This window comes from Dufourea novaeangliae, unplaced genomic scaffold (genome assembly GCF_001272555.1).
Source record: "Dufourea novaeangliae isolate 0120121106 unplaced genomic scaffold, ASM127255v1 scaffold8, whole genome shotgun sequence".
NCBI lineage: Eukaryota > Metazoa > Arthropoda > Insecta > Hymenoptera > Halictidae > Dufourea > Dufourea novaeangliae.
The window spans coordinates 4,505,616-4,522,866 of NW_015373923.1; the positions used below are offsets into that span (position 1 = coordinate 4,505,616).

The 17,251-nt window shown below is 40.0% G+C and overlaps 1 protein-coding gene across 1 annotated transcript; it reads left to right on the plus strand.

Annotated features, from left to right (window-relative positions):
* Positions 1 to 1,042: 1,042 nt before the first annotated feature.
* LOC107194979 (probable ubiquitin carboxyl-terminal hydrolase FAF-X) lies at positions 1,043 to 16,238 on the plus strand. The gene is made up of 30 exons (XM_015584708.1): positions 1,043 to 1,118; positions 2,612 to 2,824; positions 2,945 to 3,209; positions 3,290 to 3,515; positions 3,600 to 3,734; positions 3,817 to 3,973; positions 4,043 to 4,366; positions 4,462 to 4,719; positions 4,807 to 4,905; positions 5,011 to 5,279; positions 5,370 to 5,571; positions 5,662 to 5,991; positions 6,087 to 6,421; positions 6,509 to 6,749; positions 6,834 to 6,971; positions 7,295 to 7,564; positions 7,844 to 9,606; positions 10,430 to 10,603; positions 10,671 to 10,812; positions 10,964 to 11,268; positions 11,369 to 11,619; positions 11,693 to 11,868; positions 11,950 to 12,146; positions 12,227 to 12,354; positions 12,467 to 12,633; positions 13,036 to 13,301; positions 13,407 to 13,642; positions 13,724 to 13,926; positions 14,296 to 14,558; positions 15,379 to 16,238. Exons 2-30 carry the CDS (start codon positions 2,759 to 2,761, stop codon positions 15,521 to 15,523), a joined length of 7,731 nt encoding a protein of 2,576 aa, XP_015440194.1. The 5' UTR covers positions 1,043 to 1,118; positions 2,612 to 2,758; the 3' UTR covers positions 15,524 to 16,238.
* The last annotated feature ends 1,013 nt before the right edge of the window (positions 16,239 to 17,251 follow it).

Here is a 17,251-nt window from a genome sequence, read left to right on the forward strand (position 1 = left end):
CTGTAACTGCAATTTTCGTTCTTTATTAAATGTAATCACTGTTAATATTACTGGATATTGTTTCGTTTTATATATATTATTATCAACAGAATCTTTGTTTCTTTGAGTGGACGAAAATTGTACAAATCAAGAGAGAAATATATTCTTTATTTTGCTCTTATTTCTTTTGACGCATTTAATTAATAATTTATGCAATTAGTTTTATTCAATCGAGAAAAATCTATAATACTAGTTATGTTCAGTTTAGAGCTTTGCAACTTTAGAATTATGTATTATTCCGACATGTACATTCAGTGACGTTTGTACGAGTAATGTCTTTACCAAAATCAATTACATCAGAAAAGAAAAATCACAATTGCCAATGTTGTGTACAGTTATATGAAATTTATGAAAATAAATTACTAAAAAAGAAACACAGTGTCAATGATATATAGTTTCTCTTGATAACTACTGAACTATCAAGCTTCTGAAGCAATTTAGGAGTCATCAAAAAAAGGTAACTAGTCTACCATCCGAAATTTTATGCTGTTTCAAGGTAAGTATCTAATTTATCACTAGTGTTCATACTAAAAAATCCTATTATGGGGTATATAATTTACACTAGTAGTGTAAGGATATTAATGCATAATGTACCCCACATTTGAATTTACAACTTGCAACATCTTCCAATTTCGTTTCTCCGTAAGAAGTTCAAAACGATTATTTCTGTAGTGTTACTTAGAAAAAGGGCAGTAACAATGGCGGAAGATGCTTAAAGGGTTGAAAAAAATTTCATGCGTAATATTAAAATCGCATATCACCTAGAAACAAACGGTAACGAGAAGAATCGACATAAAAATCAAACAAGTCTATAATGCGAGATTCAGAAATGAGAAAAATAGGAAAGTGACAAGTAACGGGGGTAAAAGTAAAAGGGGCGATCGAGATTGAATGATCGAGGAAAGGGGCACGAGACAAGCACCGTGAACGTAGTAGTATCAGTGGGATACGGTGGTCGTTTTAACTCGAGGACGACAGTAGCGCCGTAAGATAGCCGTGTTTACAGATTCGCCAGTGAGTTCCATAACGTCACGTCAAAAAGTGCAACAAATATTTCTACCACCGTTTACTATGTAAAGGTGCGTTTCCCCGTCGTTAAAAGTTTCACGCGTTTAATCGCCGATAGTTAGAGAAATCTGTGCCCGCGGTACGTTTATATCCTTGCGCGGATATGTTCACGAAGGGAATTTAAAATGGTTTTTTCTTAATACGGCAGTGCTAATCGTTAGGATGGTCGCCATTTTGTCCGGAGGTGGCCCGGTTGAGTGAACGGGGCGAAAATAGTTGCTCCCTGAACACGGAGGATCGTTGAAATCCCATAAGTACCGGTCGTATAGGATTCATTTCATCTATTTCTCGTAAACAATACGATAATCGTACGATCGTCGGAGAGGTGGCTTCGCGTACGAATAACCCGAGATATATTTTTCATTCCATCGTCGCCTCAACGTTGGGGTCCTTTGTAAGCATGCCGTAGACGTATTTTCCGTAATTTCGAGCTGATTCGCCGGTGATCTTTCGCGATATCGTTCGCCGGACCGATGCCGTACCGTCGACAGAAACCGGACCGGCTGAAAGAGAAAGAGAGCCAGTGAGTCGGAGGGAGAGGGAGATGGGAAGAAAGAGAGAGAGAGGGAGATAGAAGAATAATTCGCGACATGACATCGTACCTTTGGTGGATTGCAAAATTCCAAAAAAAGTATACAAACCGTTAGATGCGAATTATTCGCCCGTGGACATTGGTCTTGTACGGACGAGTGACATCATTAATTGTTTAAAATACGTTCGTCAATTCCGGTCGGGCTGAGGCGAACGATCGGAATTCATCGGTTGAAACCTTAGCAAGATCATGCTGTCATGCGACTTATCGAATTCGCGACAAGTCCCTCGTTATCTATGCGCTTGAACGCAGTCCCACCGTTTAAATACTCGGTTTTTTTTTCTGTTGCCGTTTCCCCGATTCGCGTATTAGCTACCTGTACACCGGTACGTGCCTCGGGACAGGCTCGAATTACAGTGGCACGATGCAGTGAGAACGAAATTCCTGGTGGAAACGATGTAGTGTGGTCTTAAAACAGAACCTTTGGAATGGTGGTCCTATTGATACTATCAGGACACAGAATCTGTGGTCATTATTACGGTTTAGAGCCTTGAGAATAGTAGTAACCAATGACAATTCGTTTTGTAAACGGGTAAACAACGATTTTCAGTTAGCTTTTACAATGATATTGTAGTGGTGTTGCTTGTCTGCATTTAAATAGCCATTAATGCGAGGTCGAAAGGAAAGAACTGTTAAACTCCAAGAGAGTCAAAATGGTTTGATGATCCCAATATAGATTTAAAACTTTTCGCAGCACATGTGTACTTTAGCTCTAAAGCGACTTAATGATTATAATATGTCTTTTCCACCAGGAGCAATATTAAATTTATTGTAGTCTTTTACATTAAATTTGCTGTAGTTCTTCAATCATTAGTACAGCATTTAGTGACATGAAACATTTTGAATGTATTTAAGAATGTTAAGAAACTCATTTGACGAATGTATCATGGATTATTGTTATTTGTGTTTCAGATAATGTAGGTATAGTTTATTCAAACAAGGCCTTTAGGGTATAATTATATTTAATGTCAGTGAATGAGTTGGATGATTGTTATTGGTGGTGCGATTATTGGACCAAGAGGTATTGAGACAATTGGAGTATAGCAAACAGCACACAAAATGACAATTGCTGCAAGAGGCCAAGGAGTAGGCATAGACCCTCCTGACAGCCAGCAAAGTACACAGGTATGTTTGATTAATATCATTCTTATAATTTCACAATAGTGCTATACTTTGCAAGAACTTTGAAAATTCAATCCCTTTGTACTCGACGTAATTGTTGAATAATATGAAATTCTACAACAGATGCACAGTCCACCGGGTCCTCAACAATTAGCTGACACAATGTCAGGACTTCAACTCACGGAGAATGTGGTACAAACAGAATGCACCAATGATACCTTAACTTCAGTAGAGGATAGTAATCAACTTCAGGGGGAGCCTGACTTTCCCATCGCGAAACTCAATATTCTTCATGAAAAAATATCTAGTCCACGTTGGATTGTACCAGTTCTGCCAGAACAAGAGTTAGAGTGCCTGTTACAAGCCAGTATTGATCTTTGTAAAAAAGGTTGTTATATATAATAATGAAACTTACAGCGTTTTATTTAACTAACAGATACTAATATCGGAGTATGTAATTTACTCTAGGAATTGATGTACAAAGCGAAGCGTGTCAGCGCTTTTTTCGAGAAGGACTCACAATTTCTTTTACCAAAATATTGACTGATGATGCAGTAGGTGGTTGGAAGTTAAATATTCAATGTTGTATTAACGCGAACTGCGAACGGTTGGTGGAACTATGTGTCCTGAAACTGGATGAGGACTGGTTTCCTCTTCTCGAGTTGCTGGCAATGGTTTTTAATCCTAGTAATAAGTAAGTCAATTACTCATTTTAAGAACATTTTAAGTTTTCTTTACGTGGACCATTTTATATTCATTTTTGATATTCTTTTTTTAGATTTCACACATTTAATGCTGCCAGGGTTTCACAAACTGTTCCTCCTGGTAGCGATATTCCTGATGAAGAACTTTATGCACGGCCACCCGTTGATTCAAGAAGTACTCGTGGTTGGTTGGTGGATCTCATAAATAGGTGAATCACTACTATTATTAACACTTGTACACAATTTTGCAGTTTACATTTCGTGTACTAAATACCCTCATTTTTGTTACAGGTTTGGAAATCTTAACGGATTCGAGATATTGCTCTCTAGATTTCAGAGCGGCCGAAATTTAACAATACCAGTTATTCATGCATTAATCCGACCCTTCGGTTTATGTTATGAACTACTTACTGTTGACACAATAGTTAAATATTTAATGCCTATCGTGGTAAGTAATATTACAGTTTAATTATTTATTTCGGTTTTCGATTTCTTGTACAATCTCTTGTATGTATAGGAAATGGTGCCTGTAATATTGAATAATTTGACTGACGAAGAATTAAAGAAAGAAGCGAAGAACGAATCAAAAAATGATGCGATATCATCCATAATCAAATCCGCCAAGTGTCTAGTGTCGCGGGTGCCGTTGCAGGACGAGATGATTAAAAACTTGGAAATTCTGAGACTGAAGATGATATTGAGACTCTTACAAATTTCTTCGTTCAACGGAAAGATGAATGCTTTAAATGAAGTGAACAAAGTAATTACCACTGTTAGTTTCTATCAGCATCGTAACGCGATTGTCGAAGAGGACGAGTGGCTTACTGCGGAACGTATGGCTGTATGTTCAATTGAAATTTTCACGTGATACTATTGTGATTCGTGAGTACATAGTTCAGAGACTGATTTGCGTTCCTTTTGTTTTTCTTTATTTAGAAATGGATAAAAGAGAACGGTGTGTTAGAAATCGTGTTAAGAGATTCGTTACATCAACCTCAGTACGTTGAAAAGTTGGAAAAGATTTTACGCTTTATTATAAAAGAACGAGCCTTGACTTTAGATGATTTGGACGCTGTTTGGGCGGCTCAGGCAGAGAAACACGAGGCAATCGAGAAAAATGTTCACGATTTACTAGCCAAACTCGCTTGGGATTTTAGCCCTGAACAACTCGATCATTTGTTCGAATGTTTTCAGGTGTTTATTGTTATGCTGTTACAGTTGTGTTATTAACGTGTAATAGTCATTGGTCTGTATTAATACTTAAACGTATTTTTAATATAGATGAGCTGGAAGACTGCGAATAAGAAACAAAGAGAAAAGTTATTAGAATTAATCAGGAGATTAGCAGAAGATGATAAGGACGGAGTAATGGCGCATAAGGTTTTATCATTTTTCTTCAACTGTATACCATGTGTTTCTGGTGAAGTATAACTTCTGTTTTCCATTTATATTTAACGTGCACGTATTTTGTTTCTCTGAAACTAGGTTTTAACTCTGTTTTGGAATTTGGCTCATTCCGACGAGGTGCCTACAGAGATCATGGATCAAGCGTTAACTGCTCACGTGAAGATTCTCGATTACTCGTGCTCACAAGAGAGGGACGCTCAAAAGACAATTTGGCTGGACAAGTGCGTGGAAGAATTGAAGAACGGCGATAAGTGGGTGTTACCGGCTTTAAAACAATTCCGAGAAATATGTTGCCTTTACGAACCAAATCCTAGCATAGGTCACGGTCAACGGGGTCATCATTATAGGTGTGTTCGTTTAAACAATGATAAATCCTCGTGCGCCACCGTTTTCTACGCCCGTACATAACTCGTTACGTTTTCTTTGTATTACTTAAGGCAAGATGTCATACAACGACTTCAAACAGAACATACGATAGTAATACTCGTGGCAAACAGTTTAACGAACTATATGAGCAAAACGCGGCAATTAGTCAAAGAGAATCCGGACATTGATCCGAACACTTACATGTCCGACGGTCGATACAATCACATTATGCAAGTGCAGGAAAGGCTTAATTTCCTACGTTTCTTATTGAAAGTATGTTATCAGTCACTTGGGTAGTAACGCTAATGTAAACGTCAGCAATGCCGATTACGATCTATTAACGTTCAAATTTTTCTCTACTAGGACGGTCAATTATGGTTATGCGAGGATCAAGCTGTACAGATCTGGCAATGCTTGGCAGAACAGGGCGTGTTTGTATCAGACCGAGAAGCTTGCTTCAAATGGTTCTCGAAATTAATGGGCGACGAACCAGACCTCGATCCGGCAATAAACAAAGATTTCTTCCAAAACAATATATTACAACTGGATCCAACGTTGCTCACGGAAAGTGGTATCAAGTGTTACGAGCGATTCTTCAAAGCCGTTAATTCGAAAGAAGGGAAATTGAAATTGAAGAGAAGAACGTTTTTTATGGATGACGTTGACCTAATCGGTACAGATTATTTATGGAGAGTGAGTAATATTGTAATTTCCTTTACATTTTTCTCGAATTGTAACGTAACAACGCGAGTTTGTTAGTGTATCCGTTTTACTATTTATTCATTTAGGTAGTGACTAATAGTCCCGAAGAGATTGCGAATCGAGCCATAGAACTTTTAAAGGAAGTCAACACTAATTTAGGACCACGACTTCACTCGTCGGTTCTGGCGTTTCATGTAACGTACATAGGGGAATGCATGGACAGATTGAAAGCACATTACGACACCGTCTCGGTTTTGAGTAAAGTCTACCTCGAGGGAAAAGAGGAACGGGAAGAACAAATGTCGAATAAGATTAAAATGGAGGCTATGAAAATGTGTCGTGTGATGAAGGTGTTGCAAGAGTATATAAACGAGTGTGATTCGGCGTTTCCCTTGGAGCGGAGAATATTACCATTGCATAGGTATAATTTTCTTTTGTTTATCGATATTCGTCGAGAAATTCCGCTGCTTAACATAATTACAACGTTCTACCGTTTATGGTATTACAGAGCAGTTCGTGGGAAGCATCTGTCTCTTATCATTCGTTTTGCAAATCCTGGTCTTAATGTAGATGACATAGATATATTCACGCATAGTAACGACACATTGGGATCACTGAGACGACAAATATTGCGCAGGATTAAAGCGAACGGCTCGAACGTGAAGCTCGACTTATTTCTTAATGGAGAGTCCTTGGATCCAGCAGATGACAGGAAGCTACTTTCTCAAACTCCGTTGAGAGATAAAATGGTTTGGACTGATAATAATACGTCTTTTCTACTGAGCTACCACCGGCGGATTAATGAAACAATGAAATGAATATTTTTCTTTCAGTTGTTATCTGCAAAATTAAGTCAAGTAAACAGCAACATGCCAAGCTCACCGGATAGTAGTTCCGATAGTTCTACTAGTTCTTCCCATCAACCGTACGATGGGTCAAACGTAGAGGCAGAAAATAGCTTACCGGGTGTGGTATGTTATCTTCGTTTTTCGATTTAAAATTAAAATCTCTATGCAGAGTACTATAGCGAGCAAACTCGGCTTCCGCTAGGGGAAAAAGTGAGATAGGCGAAGGGCTTTCTACTACATGGTAAATTTATTTCAAGTACTGAAATAAATGTTGAACCGAATGTTAATTTGGCATAAATTTTAGTAACTCCCAAAACTAATTGGTAAGAGACCCTTTGCCTACCTCACTTTTTCCTCTAGCGGAAGCCGAGTTTGCACGTCGGTGTACATTTCCAAGTACGTTTAATGGAATTATTTGAGTGCCTCACGTTTTATATTTATTACAGGTCATATCGCAAAGATCGCAGTATGCTACGTTTTTCTTTCAATTGGCCGATCTGGGATGTACACTTCAACACGCGCAGTTACGCGATGGCGCACGAAACCTTTTGCAATTGGTGCCACCGGATACCCTTACTGTGTCACGGTTGCAGTGGCTATTCGGTGACTGTAAAAAGGACGATAATGTAGATACTGCTCTTTGTAATGAACAAAACACTACAGTAGATTCTTTATTTTTTACTGCAAGTCCTAGCCAAGTTTTATACAATTTAGAGGTAAATCGAAATATCTCTGTGTTCTACGCAGGATGTAAAGTTGAACGTGTTAAACAAAGATTCACTTTCACTGTGTGGCGGAAGTGTTAACCCAGACCCGGTTAAGATTTTTTATGGCTCAGGGCTATCAAATTTTTGGTATTTAAAGTATTTAAAAATTTGGTTTTTTGTACTACAGCCCTTCCTTGATCCGGCGCTGTGTTAACCTTCACATTCACCTTTACATCCTGTACGATGTATAACTTTACGAACAATTAGTGACTCGTCTCTGTGTTTCAGGTTTTATATAGTCTGTTAATGCCGGCTCTGGATCCAATGTCCGAGAGAGCGTTTGAGTTTCAGTGCAATTTCATCAAGAGCGGTGAAGCCGAAGTGATTCTGGAGATGTTAACGAAAAACAAGTTCTTACCAAACGCCGACGAGACTACCAAACGGGCAGCCTATCTGACCGTGTTAAAGTTATGTAAACTGTTGCTGACCGTGGTGGGCAACGTCATGGCCTGTGTGCTGGACGAAGTGCAAGCGGGGATATCGGAAAACCAAGAGAATCACGTTCAAAGTAATTGGACCCCGATGGCGGTGTTGAAGCAAGCGTTGCAGAGCGTACCGAATCAGAACACGGAGTGCATGTTGCGTAGCATAGCGGCGAAATTGGCGCAACATTTAGCGCGTTTTGTGCTGTGCGGACGAACCGAATCCGACACGTGTATGCAGCTCTATATGCAAACCTTGTCGTGGGAGCTACCGATAATGGATGTAGCGACCATTCGTGCCATAATTAGGCTAGCATGGGCGGCCTCCACGGGCAGCCTGAATAACATAAACGCTTCTGTCGAGATGCTTCACAAGCTACACGAAACGAACGATAAGGAGCCGTTGAATAATCCCGACAACAACGACGTGTTGGTCTGCAAAGAGGCATTGGAAGTACTAACGATCGCGTTGGTACTAAACCAGAGCGCATTGGCGTCATTGCCCAGGGACAAAATGTGGCACACGTTTCTGATCGACCTTGTACTGCTGAGCCCTTCGAGAATGATCCGAATGACATCCGCCGAACAGTTTTTTCTAATATCGACATGGTACAGCCTCGATCATCAGTATTCGGTGTTCGCCATCACGCTGCTCTTCAGTGTTTTAGACACCACCGTTATGGAGCACGCGAAACAAAGCCACGAGTACTTCCAATTGTTGTGCAGATTGTTGAATTTCGCGCATATGTCGGAATGCCCGCTTGTAACAGCCGAGGGATTGCTAAACCTTGAGATAGCTTGGTTGAAACAGGTACGGGACTGTGTGAAAGAGATCGGAGAGAGCCAAGTGGAGGAGGCTGTTCTCGAGGGTCATCTCAGTCTAACGAAAGAATTGTTGGCGTTTCTGCCGGCCAGTAAGAAGTTCGAGCTCGGCTCCGACGAGGAGCACGGAGCGAATCTGGTCAAAGAACTGGTCGAGGATTTTGTATTTCCCGCGTCACGTCTGATGCTTCAACTTCGTAGCACGGGCGAATTAAGTGCCTCGCAAGCGAGCCCAGTATGCACGACCCCGCAGTCGACCAGCGCGGCGTTTGATTTACTTGTAGGTCTTTGTATAGGCTGTGTACCCAACATGAAACTTCTAGTCACAATGCTCACTGACATGTTCTACTCGGAGAGAGACGAACCGCTATCAGAATGGGATTACCTGCCGCCGGTCGGACTCAGGCCGTTGAAGGGGTTCGTGGGCTTGAAGAACGCGGGCGCGACTTGCTACATGAACTCAGTATTACAACAATTGTACATGGTCGAAAGTATAAGGGTCGGTCTGCTCGCCGCGGAGGGCGCGGCGACGGACTTGAACGAGGACTTCTCCGGCGAGGAACGAATCGAGGGAGAGCAAACAATCGAGACGAACGACAACGATACGAACGAGGAGAAATGCGGAGCTGACGAATCCCGGAAGGAATATAATATCGGGATCTTGAAACAAGTACAAGCGATCTTCGGCCATCTGGCTTACAGCAAACTGCAATATTACATACCTAGAGGCCTCTGGAAGCACTTCAAGTAAGTAATTACATACTACAACTCGAGTTTGAGATTATATATTGAACGTTCAGCTGGATTTTTTTTTAATGGAAAATACAGAGTTTTAGCTGGGAACTACGTGAGATCAGGTCTGTCAGAGTATCAGTGATTACTGATTAATGAGTAATCTGTCACCTGAAACAAATACAGAATACATTAATTCTGAGTAATCACTAATCACTGATTAATGAATAACAGAAGTAATCGAAACTATTGTGATCGAAGAACATGATTGACTCAGCAACCATTAATCATGGAATGGTTACACTTTTGATCGTGATTGAATCAGTACAATACTAATAACAATACCGTAATTATTTTTTTGAAAATAAATATTTATTATGTAGTGGAAACTGATTAAAAACTATGATCTTGATATAGAAGTATAGTTTGTTTTTAATATAACTTTCATTTCAAACATTTTATAGTTTATATGCCTTTGGTACGTTTATCATTGTTGCATAAGAAACTAATTTCTCTATGGGAGCTGTATGCATGTACACATGTACATCACTAATTCTAATAAAATATAAATTAAGCATTCATCGAATAGATTACAAATTACTGATTTATGATTACAGACTACAAAAATTATTTATAATTACTGATTGATATCAATAATCGATTAGAGAGTTAATCACAAAGCAGTCCAATTATTGCCCAACTCTGATTCCAGTATCTTTTGCTGTGTCATTGCGAATAAAATTAGTACTAACAATATTACGTAGTTATAAACAGACTGCAGAGTATACGAATAATTACTAATTTATGTTCACTGGTGCCATCTGTGTATTATTTTCAGGCTTCAAGGTGAACCTGTAAATCTTAGGGAACAACAAGACGCAGTAGAGTTTTTCATGAGCCTAGTGGAAAGCTTAGACGAGGCACTCAAAGCTTTAGGACACGGACAAATAATGAGCAGGATTCTTGGTGGTTCATATAGTGACCAGAAAATCTGCAAAGGTTGCCCTCATAGGTACCTTCTTAATTCTTAAATTCGGCTCTTTTCGGTAAACTGTAATACCGCATTACATTATCTTCAGATATTCCAAGGAGGAGCCGTTCAGTTTGATAAGCGTGGATATCAGAAATCACAGTAACTTATTGGACTCCCTCGAACAGTACGTGAAAGGAGAATTACTGGAAGGCGCAGACGCTTATCACTGTGACAAGTGTAATAAAAAGGTATAAGGGGCTTTTGAAAATTTCAAAATTAACTACCTGGCGTCGATAAATTATTGTGAAAATTTAGCGACATCAAGTGACAAACGAGACAGAGTTACAAAGTGAGTGATATTTTACTCCTTTACATATATATATATATTTTTTTTTTTAGGTTGTTACCGTGAAAAGGTTATGCGTGAAGAAGTTACCACCAGTGTTAGCGATTCAGTTGAAAAGATTTGAATATGACTTCGAAAGGGATTGCGCCATCAAGTTCAACGATTACTTCGAATTTCCAAGAGACTTGGACATGGAACCTTACACTGTTTCCGGACTGGCTAAAGTGGAGGGAGAAGTAATAGACTGTGATTATGAGGAGTCGATGAAAGCAACTTGTACTAAATACCAACTGACCGGCATTGTAGTGCACAGCGGTCAGGCTAGCGGTGGCCATTACTATTCTTATATTTTACACAGGTATTAAGATCTTGCAATGTCTCGATAAATCGATATATAAAGAAGCTTATATATTTGAGAGCAGTTATATATAGAATTTATTTTGATGGTTTAATGATAGACAAAACGATGGTGTCGCGAAGTGGTATAAATTCGACGACGGTGACGTCACGGAATGTAAAATGGAGGAAGAGGAAGAAATGAAATCTCAGTGCTTCGGCGGTGACTACTTGGGAGAGGTGTTTGACCATATGCTCAAACGTATGAGTTACAGGAAACAGAAACGATGGTGGAACGCCTATATGTTATTTTACACCAGACTAGACGTAGAGGAAAATTCTTTAATGAAAAGTGTTAACGAACTATCATTGTGTGAGTAATTATTCGGACCTTCTGTTTGTCGAAAGGTTTTACAATGCTAAAAAAAAATACTTTTTACTTGTAGATACGAAACTAGGAGTTATGAAAATGCCCCCGGCCATTGAATATAGCGTCAGGAAGCAAAATATAAAGTTTATGCATAATCGGAATCAGTTTAGCGCAGAGTATTTTCAATTTATTAAGAAACTTGTGTCCTGTAATCCTCATAATATCAATAGACAACATATGAACGAAAAACTTGTAAGTGAATCGAGCAATTTCTTTTCAACGCAACTTCATGATTAGGTTATGGTCATTATATTTTTCATTTGTTATCCGTAGAGTCCTGAACAGGAAGAACTTGCGATGTTGTCTGTTCAATTAGCATCGAGATTCCTGTTTTATACAGGTTTCCATACCAAAAAGACGTTGCGCGGCAATGCTACGGATTGGTACGACATCGTGTGCCATCATCTGCGCAGTAGTAAATCCGTACGATCCTGGTTCGCTCACAATGTACTATTCAATCACCCGCATAGGTACCACGATTTTCTTTCAGTATATTATGCATGACCGTAGGAAATGTCTATATTTAACGAGAATCATTCATTGTCTTTAGATTTTGCGAGTACCTTTTGAGCTGTCCCAGTTCAGAGGTTCGAACAGCTTTTCTCAAAATTTTGGTATTTCTTGCACACGTTTCCCTTCAGGATGGCCCATGCGTGCCACCTAGCTTAAACGCACCAAGTAAGTTCTTCAGTATTATTCAAATCGTTTTTACAGATGTTCGTATGTATGTACGGTAATATATTATTTTTCAATCTCCAGTCTCACAAAATCTTTGATTGACTATTTTCAGCCATACTTTTGGACCCAACGGCGACGCTCAGTGATCACTTATTACACGCTGTTCTTTCTTTACTTCATCGAGAAATTTCTGATCACGGGCGTCATCTGCCACATTACTTTTCTCTGTTCTATACATACGCGTCACTTGGTCTAGCTGAAAAGGCTCAGTTGCTTAAGGTAAGCAAAATCTGTTATGAACTTTTTTAAGATACAAGGGTAGCACCATAAATTTCCGAGCTAATTAAATTAGAAAATAGATGGAAGTATATATAGACATGGGCATTGCCGGAGGGGAGGCACTTAATGGAAAAAAGTGGCTTTTGCCCTACCTTAGAGGAAAAAAATTGGATTTGCCTCCTCCCCTCCTTCCCGAAGGAAAAAAAATTAAATTGCCATTTTTGTTTTTGACAGTGGCTCTTTCTAAAAAGTTATATTTTTAAATGGTCTAGTGACTTTTGGGCCACCTTGAGCATATAAACTTACGTGCATAAATTTCTTCTGTGGCTACTGACACCCTACCTCGTTTGTTTATTTACATGATCATGTGGACTGTTCTAATGTTTTGTACTTTTATTACAGTTGAATGTCCCAGTTACGTTTATGTTGGTCGCAAACGACGAAGGTCCCGGCCCCACAATCAAATATCAATACCCAGAACTAACGAAATTGCACCAAGTAGTCAGTATGCTGATACGTTGCTGTGACGTATCCTCAAAAGCACTCTCGAGTCACGCACAGTCTGGCGAGGCGCCTCTACCGAATCCGCACGGTGATCCAGCGTGTCAGAATGAATACGTGATGATTATTCAACCGCAGGCAGCAGATATACTTTTTGTCAAGAACAGGTAAGAAGCATTAAAGAGCACATTTTGAAGTCGATTGTCGGCGGAGCATCCGCAACTACTACTTGAGTGGTAACAATTAATTGAATTGGTAACGTACGTTAACAGTTACATGAAGAAGCTGATCGAAGACGCCGACGTAAACGTCACCGAGGATACGGTGAAATTACTTCAATATTGTTGTTGGGAAAATCCACACTTGTCGCGGACAGTGCTCAGCGAACTATTGTGGCAAATCGGATTTTCGTTTACACACGAGCTGAAACATCACACGGATCTGTTGCTGGCCATGCTTCTTATGGAGGATTCATGGCAGACGCATCGCGTTCACAATGCGCTCAAAGGCACGAATTCCAACACACATATGCCCAACAAAAGTGTTTCGCGATTGTACTGGTCTTTGAAAATATAAAAATATTTCGTAGGTGTACCAGATGAAAGGGAAGGTTTATTCGAGATAATACTGAGAAGCAAACACCATTACCAAAAGAGAGCCTATCAGTGCATTAAATGTATGGTGCACCTTTTCAGTAAGTGTAGACCAGCGCATCAGCTGTTACATCACAGTCCCGAGCTAAAGAGGAAGTGGATACATGCTATTGACTGGCTGCACGAAGAACTCGAAAAGGTATGTGTCGGCGAATAAACGAAAAACTTTTCTCTCACGAGACACCACAGTATACAGGGTGAGTCACTTAACGTTTGCACCTCAAATATCTTCGTTGTTTTTAAGGATACGTCAAATGTCTTAAAGGACAAAGTTGAATGGTTTTTGTTTTTGTCATTTTTTAAAGAGATATCAAGGTCACCTTCGTTGTTTTTTAATGAAATCACCCTTTTTTAAACACCTACAATGATAGTCCCTTTCCTTAGGAATTCAGTGACTATAATTATTCAAGGCCATTAAAGAAAAATATAATTTAAAAAAATGAATCTTATTGCTATAGTTCGGCGAGTGCGCTGTGCATCCATAAACAGCTTTTAACTCGATTTTCAGAGACCGTACGCATCTGCGGCCCCGTACACTCATGCGTTCAGTAACTGGTCTCCGCCCGCACAATCCAACGATTCTACGAACGGTTACGTTCTGGAGCGTAGCAACAGTGCGCGAAAAACTCTGGAGAGAGCCTGCGAACTTTGTCCCGACGTCGAACAAGAGGTGGAGGACGCGAGCGAGGATTGCGCAGAAGAAGCCGACAAGTATCAGGCACAGAATAGGGATGCACTACGGCCAGAGCGCAATCTACCAATTGCGTCTTTGTAAATACTTGTATTATTCTTATTTATTACTGTGTAAAGTGTCTGAAATTAATGGTCATCTGTAATGTATCTCGGGTGATGCATAACTGAATTCATACGCGGGGTGTCTAGGATGTATAGACTGCGGATTTTATGCATTTATAGCCTATAGGTCAGAGTTGGGCAGAATTTTATTCGAATAATACACTTATAAGTTTTAAACAGTTGATGAGTTTAAATAATTGTTTGACAAATGTCGTTTCATTCATAAAGAAGTACTATTTTATTATAAAACTTGAAATTTCCACGTTTAAACAATTAAAAATGACGAAATACTTTTTTTATGTTTTATTCGTTATTCGAACGTTTTCTATTTTCTTTTAAATTCAATAAGATACCTAAGTAGAAAAACGAAATTTCTACCTTTGTTTTTGTCGTCGTGAGCAACCTTCTAAAATGTGATGTCCCATAAAAATCCGCAGTCTATTCGTACCGTATAGAGTTCAATATGGGGGACACGAGTGTAGAAAGAAAAGCTCATGAGAAGCTTATTCTCCAATTTTTAACCGTTTTTTTTGTCACAGTAATTCTTCGTGACTGTTGAGCTAGTGAGGTTAGGTGACAAATTTCGAACGATTCTTACCAAAATAGCTACCGTAGTGAATAGGGTCAACTACGGGTGAATAGGGTCAAGTAAGTCACACTTGTGAAGACACCTCTGTAAAGATACACTTGGATACGGTTCTCGTGTGATCACGTTAATTCGGACACTCTTCATAATGATGGATGTATCTTGTTTCTCAAAGCGGCGATTCGTGAATTCTGTTCCTTTTCTTTTCAGCCATTCACAAAGGGCATTTCGGCGTGCAATGCGAACCATAGAACCGCAGCCCGGACCGTCTCCAGTTCACGCTCCTTTTTTAGCCTACCAGTTGCATAGTCCAGAGAACTGTGAGTCATCGCAAAACACCAGCCGGGATCCATAATGAACCCTAACCGCGGACGTTCCGGCCAAGTTGCTGTCCCGGTGAAACGGTATTAAGCCGCGTCGATGTAACTGCGCCGGCAGCTTGGCGCCGAACGATAGAGGCACCTGTACAGATCTAAACTAAACGCAAAAAAAAAAAAACAAGCAAAAACAAAAACGGAGAATCCGTTCGTTTTCTCCGCGGAAAAACTGGTACTCTCTCGCGAATATTCACGCATTTTGCAATTCTGTCGAGTCCTTTTATACCCCTGTTGTGTGGGGGGCGGTTCACGATTCTCAGTTAGAAACGGACGACACACACCACGATGCGTGGGAGGTTGCCAGCCACGTTTTTGCGGCGTCGAAAAGAAAAACAAAACGAAAAAAAAAACAAAATGCAAAAAAAGAGAGAACGACGATAGAGAAACCAGAGAGAGAGAACGCCAGGTGAATATACGATTAAAAGAAACAGAATTTCTATGTATTGGTTGAGAGGCAACCCAGTGGTGTGTCCTCGTCTATGGTTTTTTTTTCTTTCTTACGCTTAAAACACGTTCCGCGCAATTCTTCGTTCCCGTGCGTCCACGATCGGTGGTTCTCGGGCACAGACGACGTTTACACCGTACTTCTTTGCATGGGATGAAATCGGCCGGATATATACGGGGGGCGTTGACTAGAAACGAGAGAGGGGGGGAACAACGAGAACAGGAAAGGGAGAACACGATTTCGGGAGTCCGGACGACTTGCCTCGATTAATTGCATAAGTATAAATGTATAGCGAATAGTGTTATGGAATCCCGTCTCTGTCGAATAGCAAAAGAAAAGAAAAAAAAAAGAAAGATAATAATGAAGCAAAGGTATAGAAAGAACATAAGTTTCCGTATGCCTATGTAAATTTGTTACTAATAAATGGAGAAATTAAAAATGGAACTTTCTAACGACCGAAGGATAAGGCTTTAAGAAAGAGAGAGAGAGAGGGAGAGAAAGATAGATTGAGAGGAACGCGGTGGTTTCGATCGGAAGGAGTGGAACCACGAACGAAGAAAAAAAAGAAAGAAAACCACACGTCGCATCGATGTTTCGCTGTTTTCTTTTCGAAGATCCTGCAAGACGGATTTACGTGAAAGGAGAGGCAAGAAGAGGAAATTTTCTTGTACTTAATTCTCTCGAGCATCAAAGAAAAAAGAAGCCCACTGCCCAAGAATATAAGACGCGTACACCACACCGACGATGCCTCCACCCCACCCCACCCCACCCCACCCCCCTTGTGTTTTCTTTCAGTTCATCCAATTTGAAAGGGTTGTGTGCCTTCGACATTTATGCGACTCCATTTGTATTTTTAGATAGACGTTTAAGGATCAAGTTGTTGCTTCGAATTTCTCGATTACTTCTATAATTTCTTGTCTTGTTATGTTTCGACTACTTAAAAAAAAAAAAACACGAGAGATGAATGCTGGAGGGACAAAACGAACGAAGAAAAACGAATAGGGAAAATGGAATCCCGTTGAAACTGAAACACGAGATTTGTCGAAAGTATGGACGTGGCGTAGAATTCATTAAATCACGCGGATACAACAACAACAAAAAACAAAACGAACGATGACATGCGTTTTCTGATTTGAGTGCCCGGCGTGACAACACGATGGACATCGTCAACTAGGGCTGGGGCTATTCGAGAATGTGTTGCGTGTATTCAAGCGCTTTGAATGTTCCTCGAGCAACTGTAACAATTCGACTAGTTCTGTGG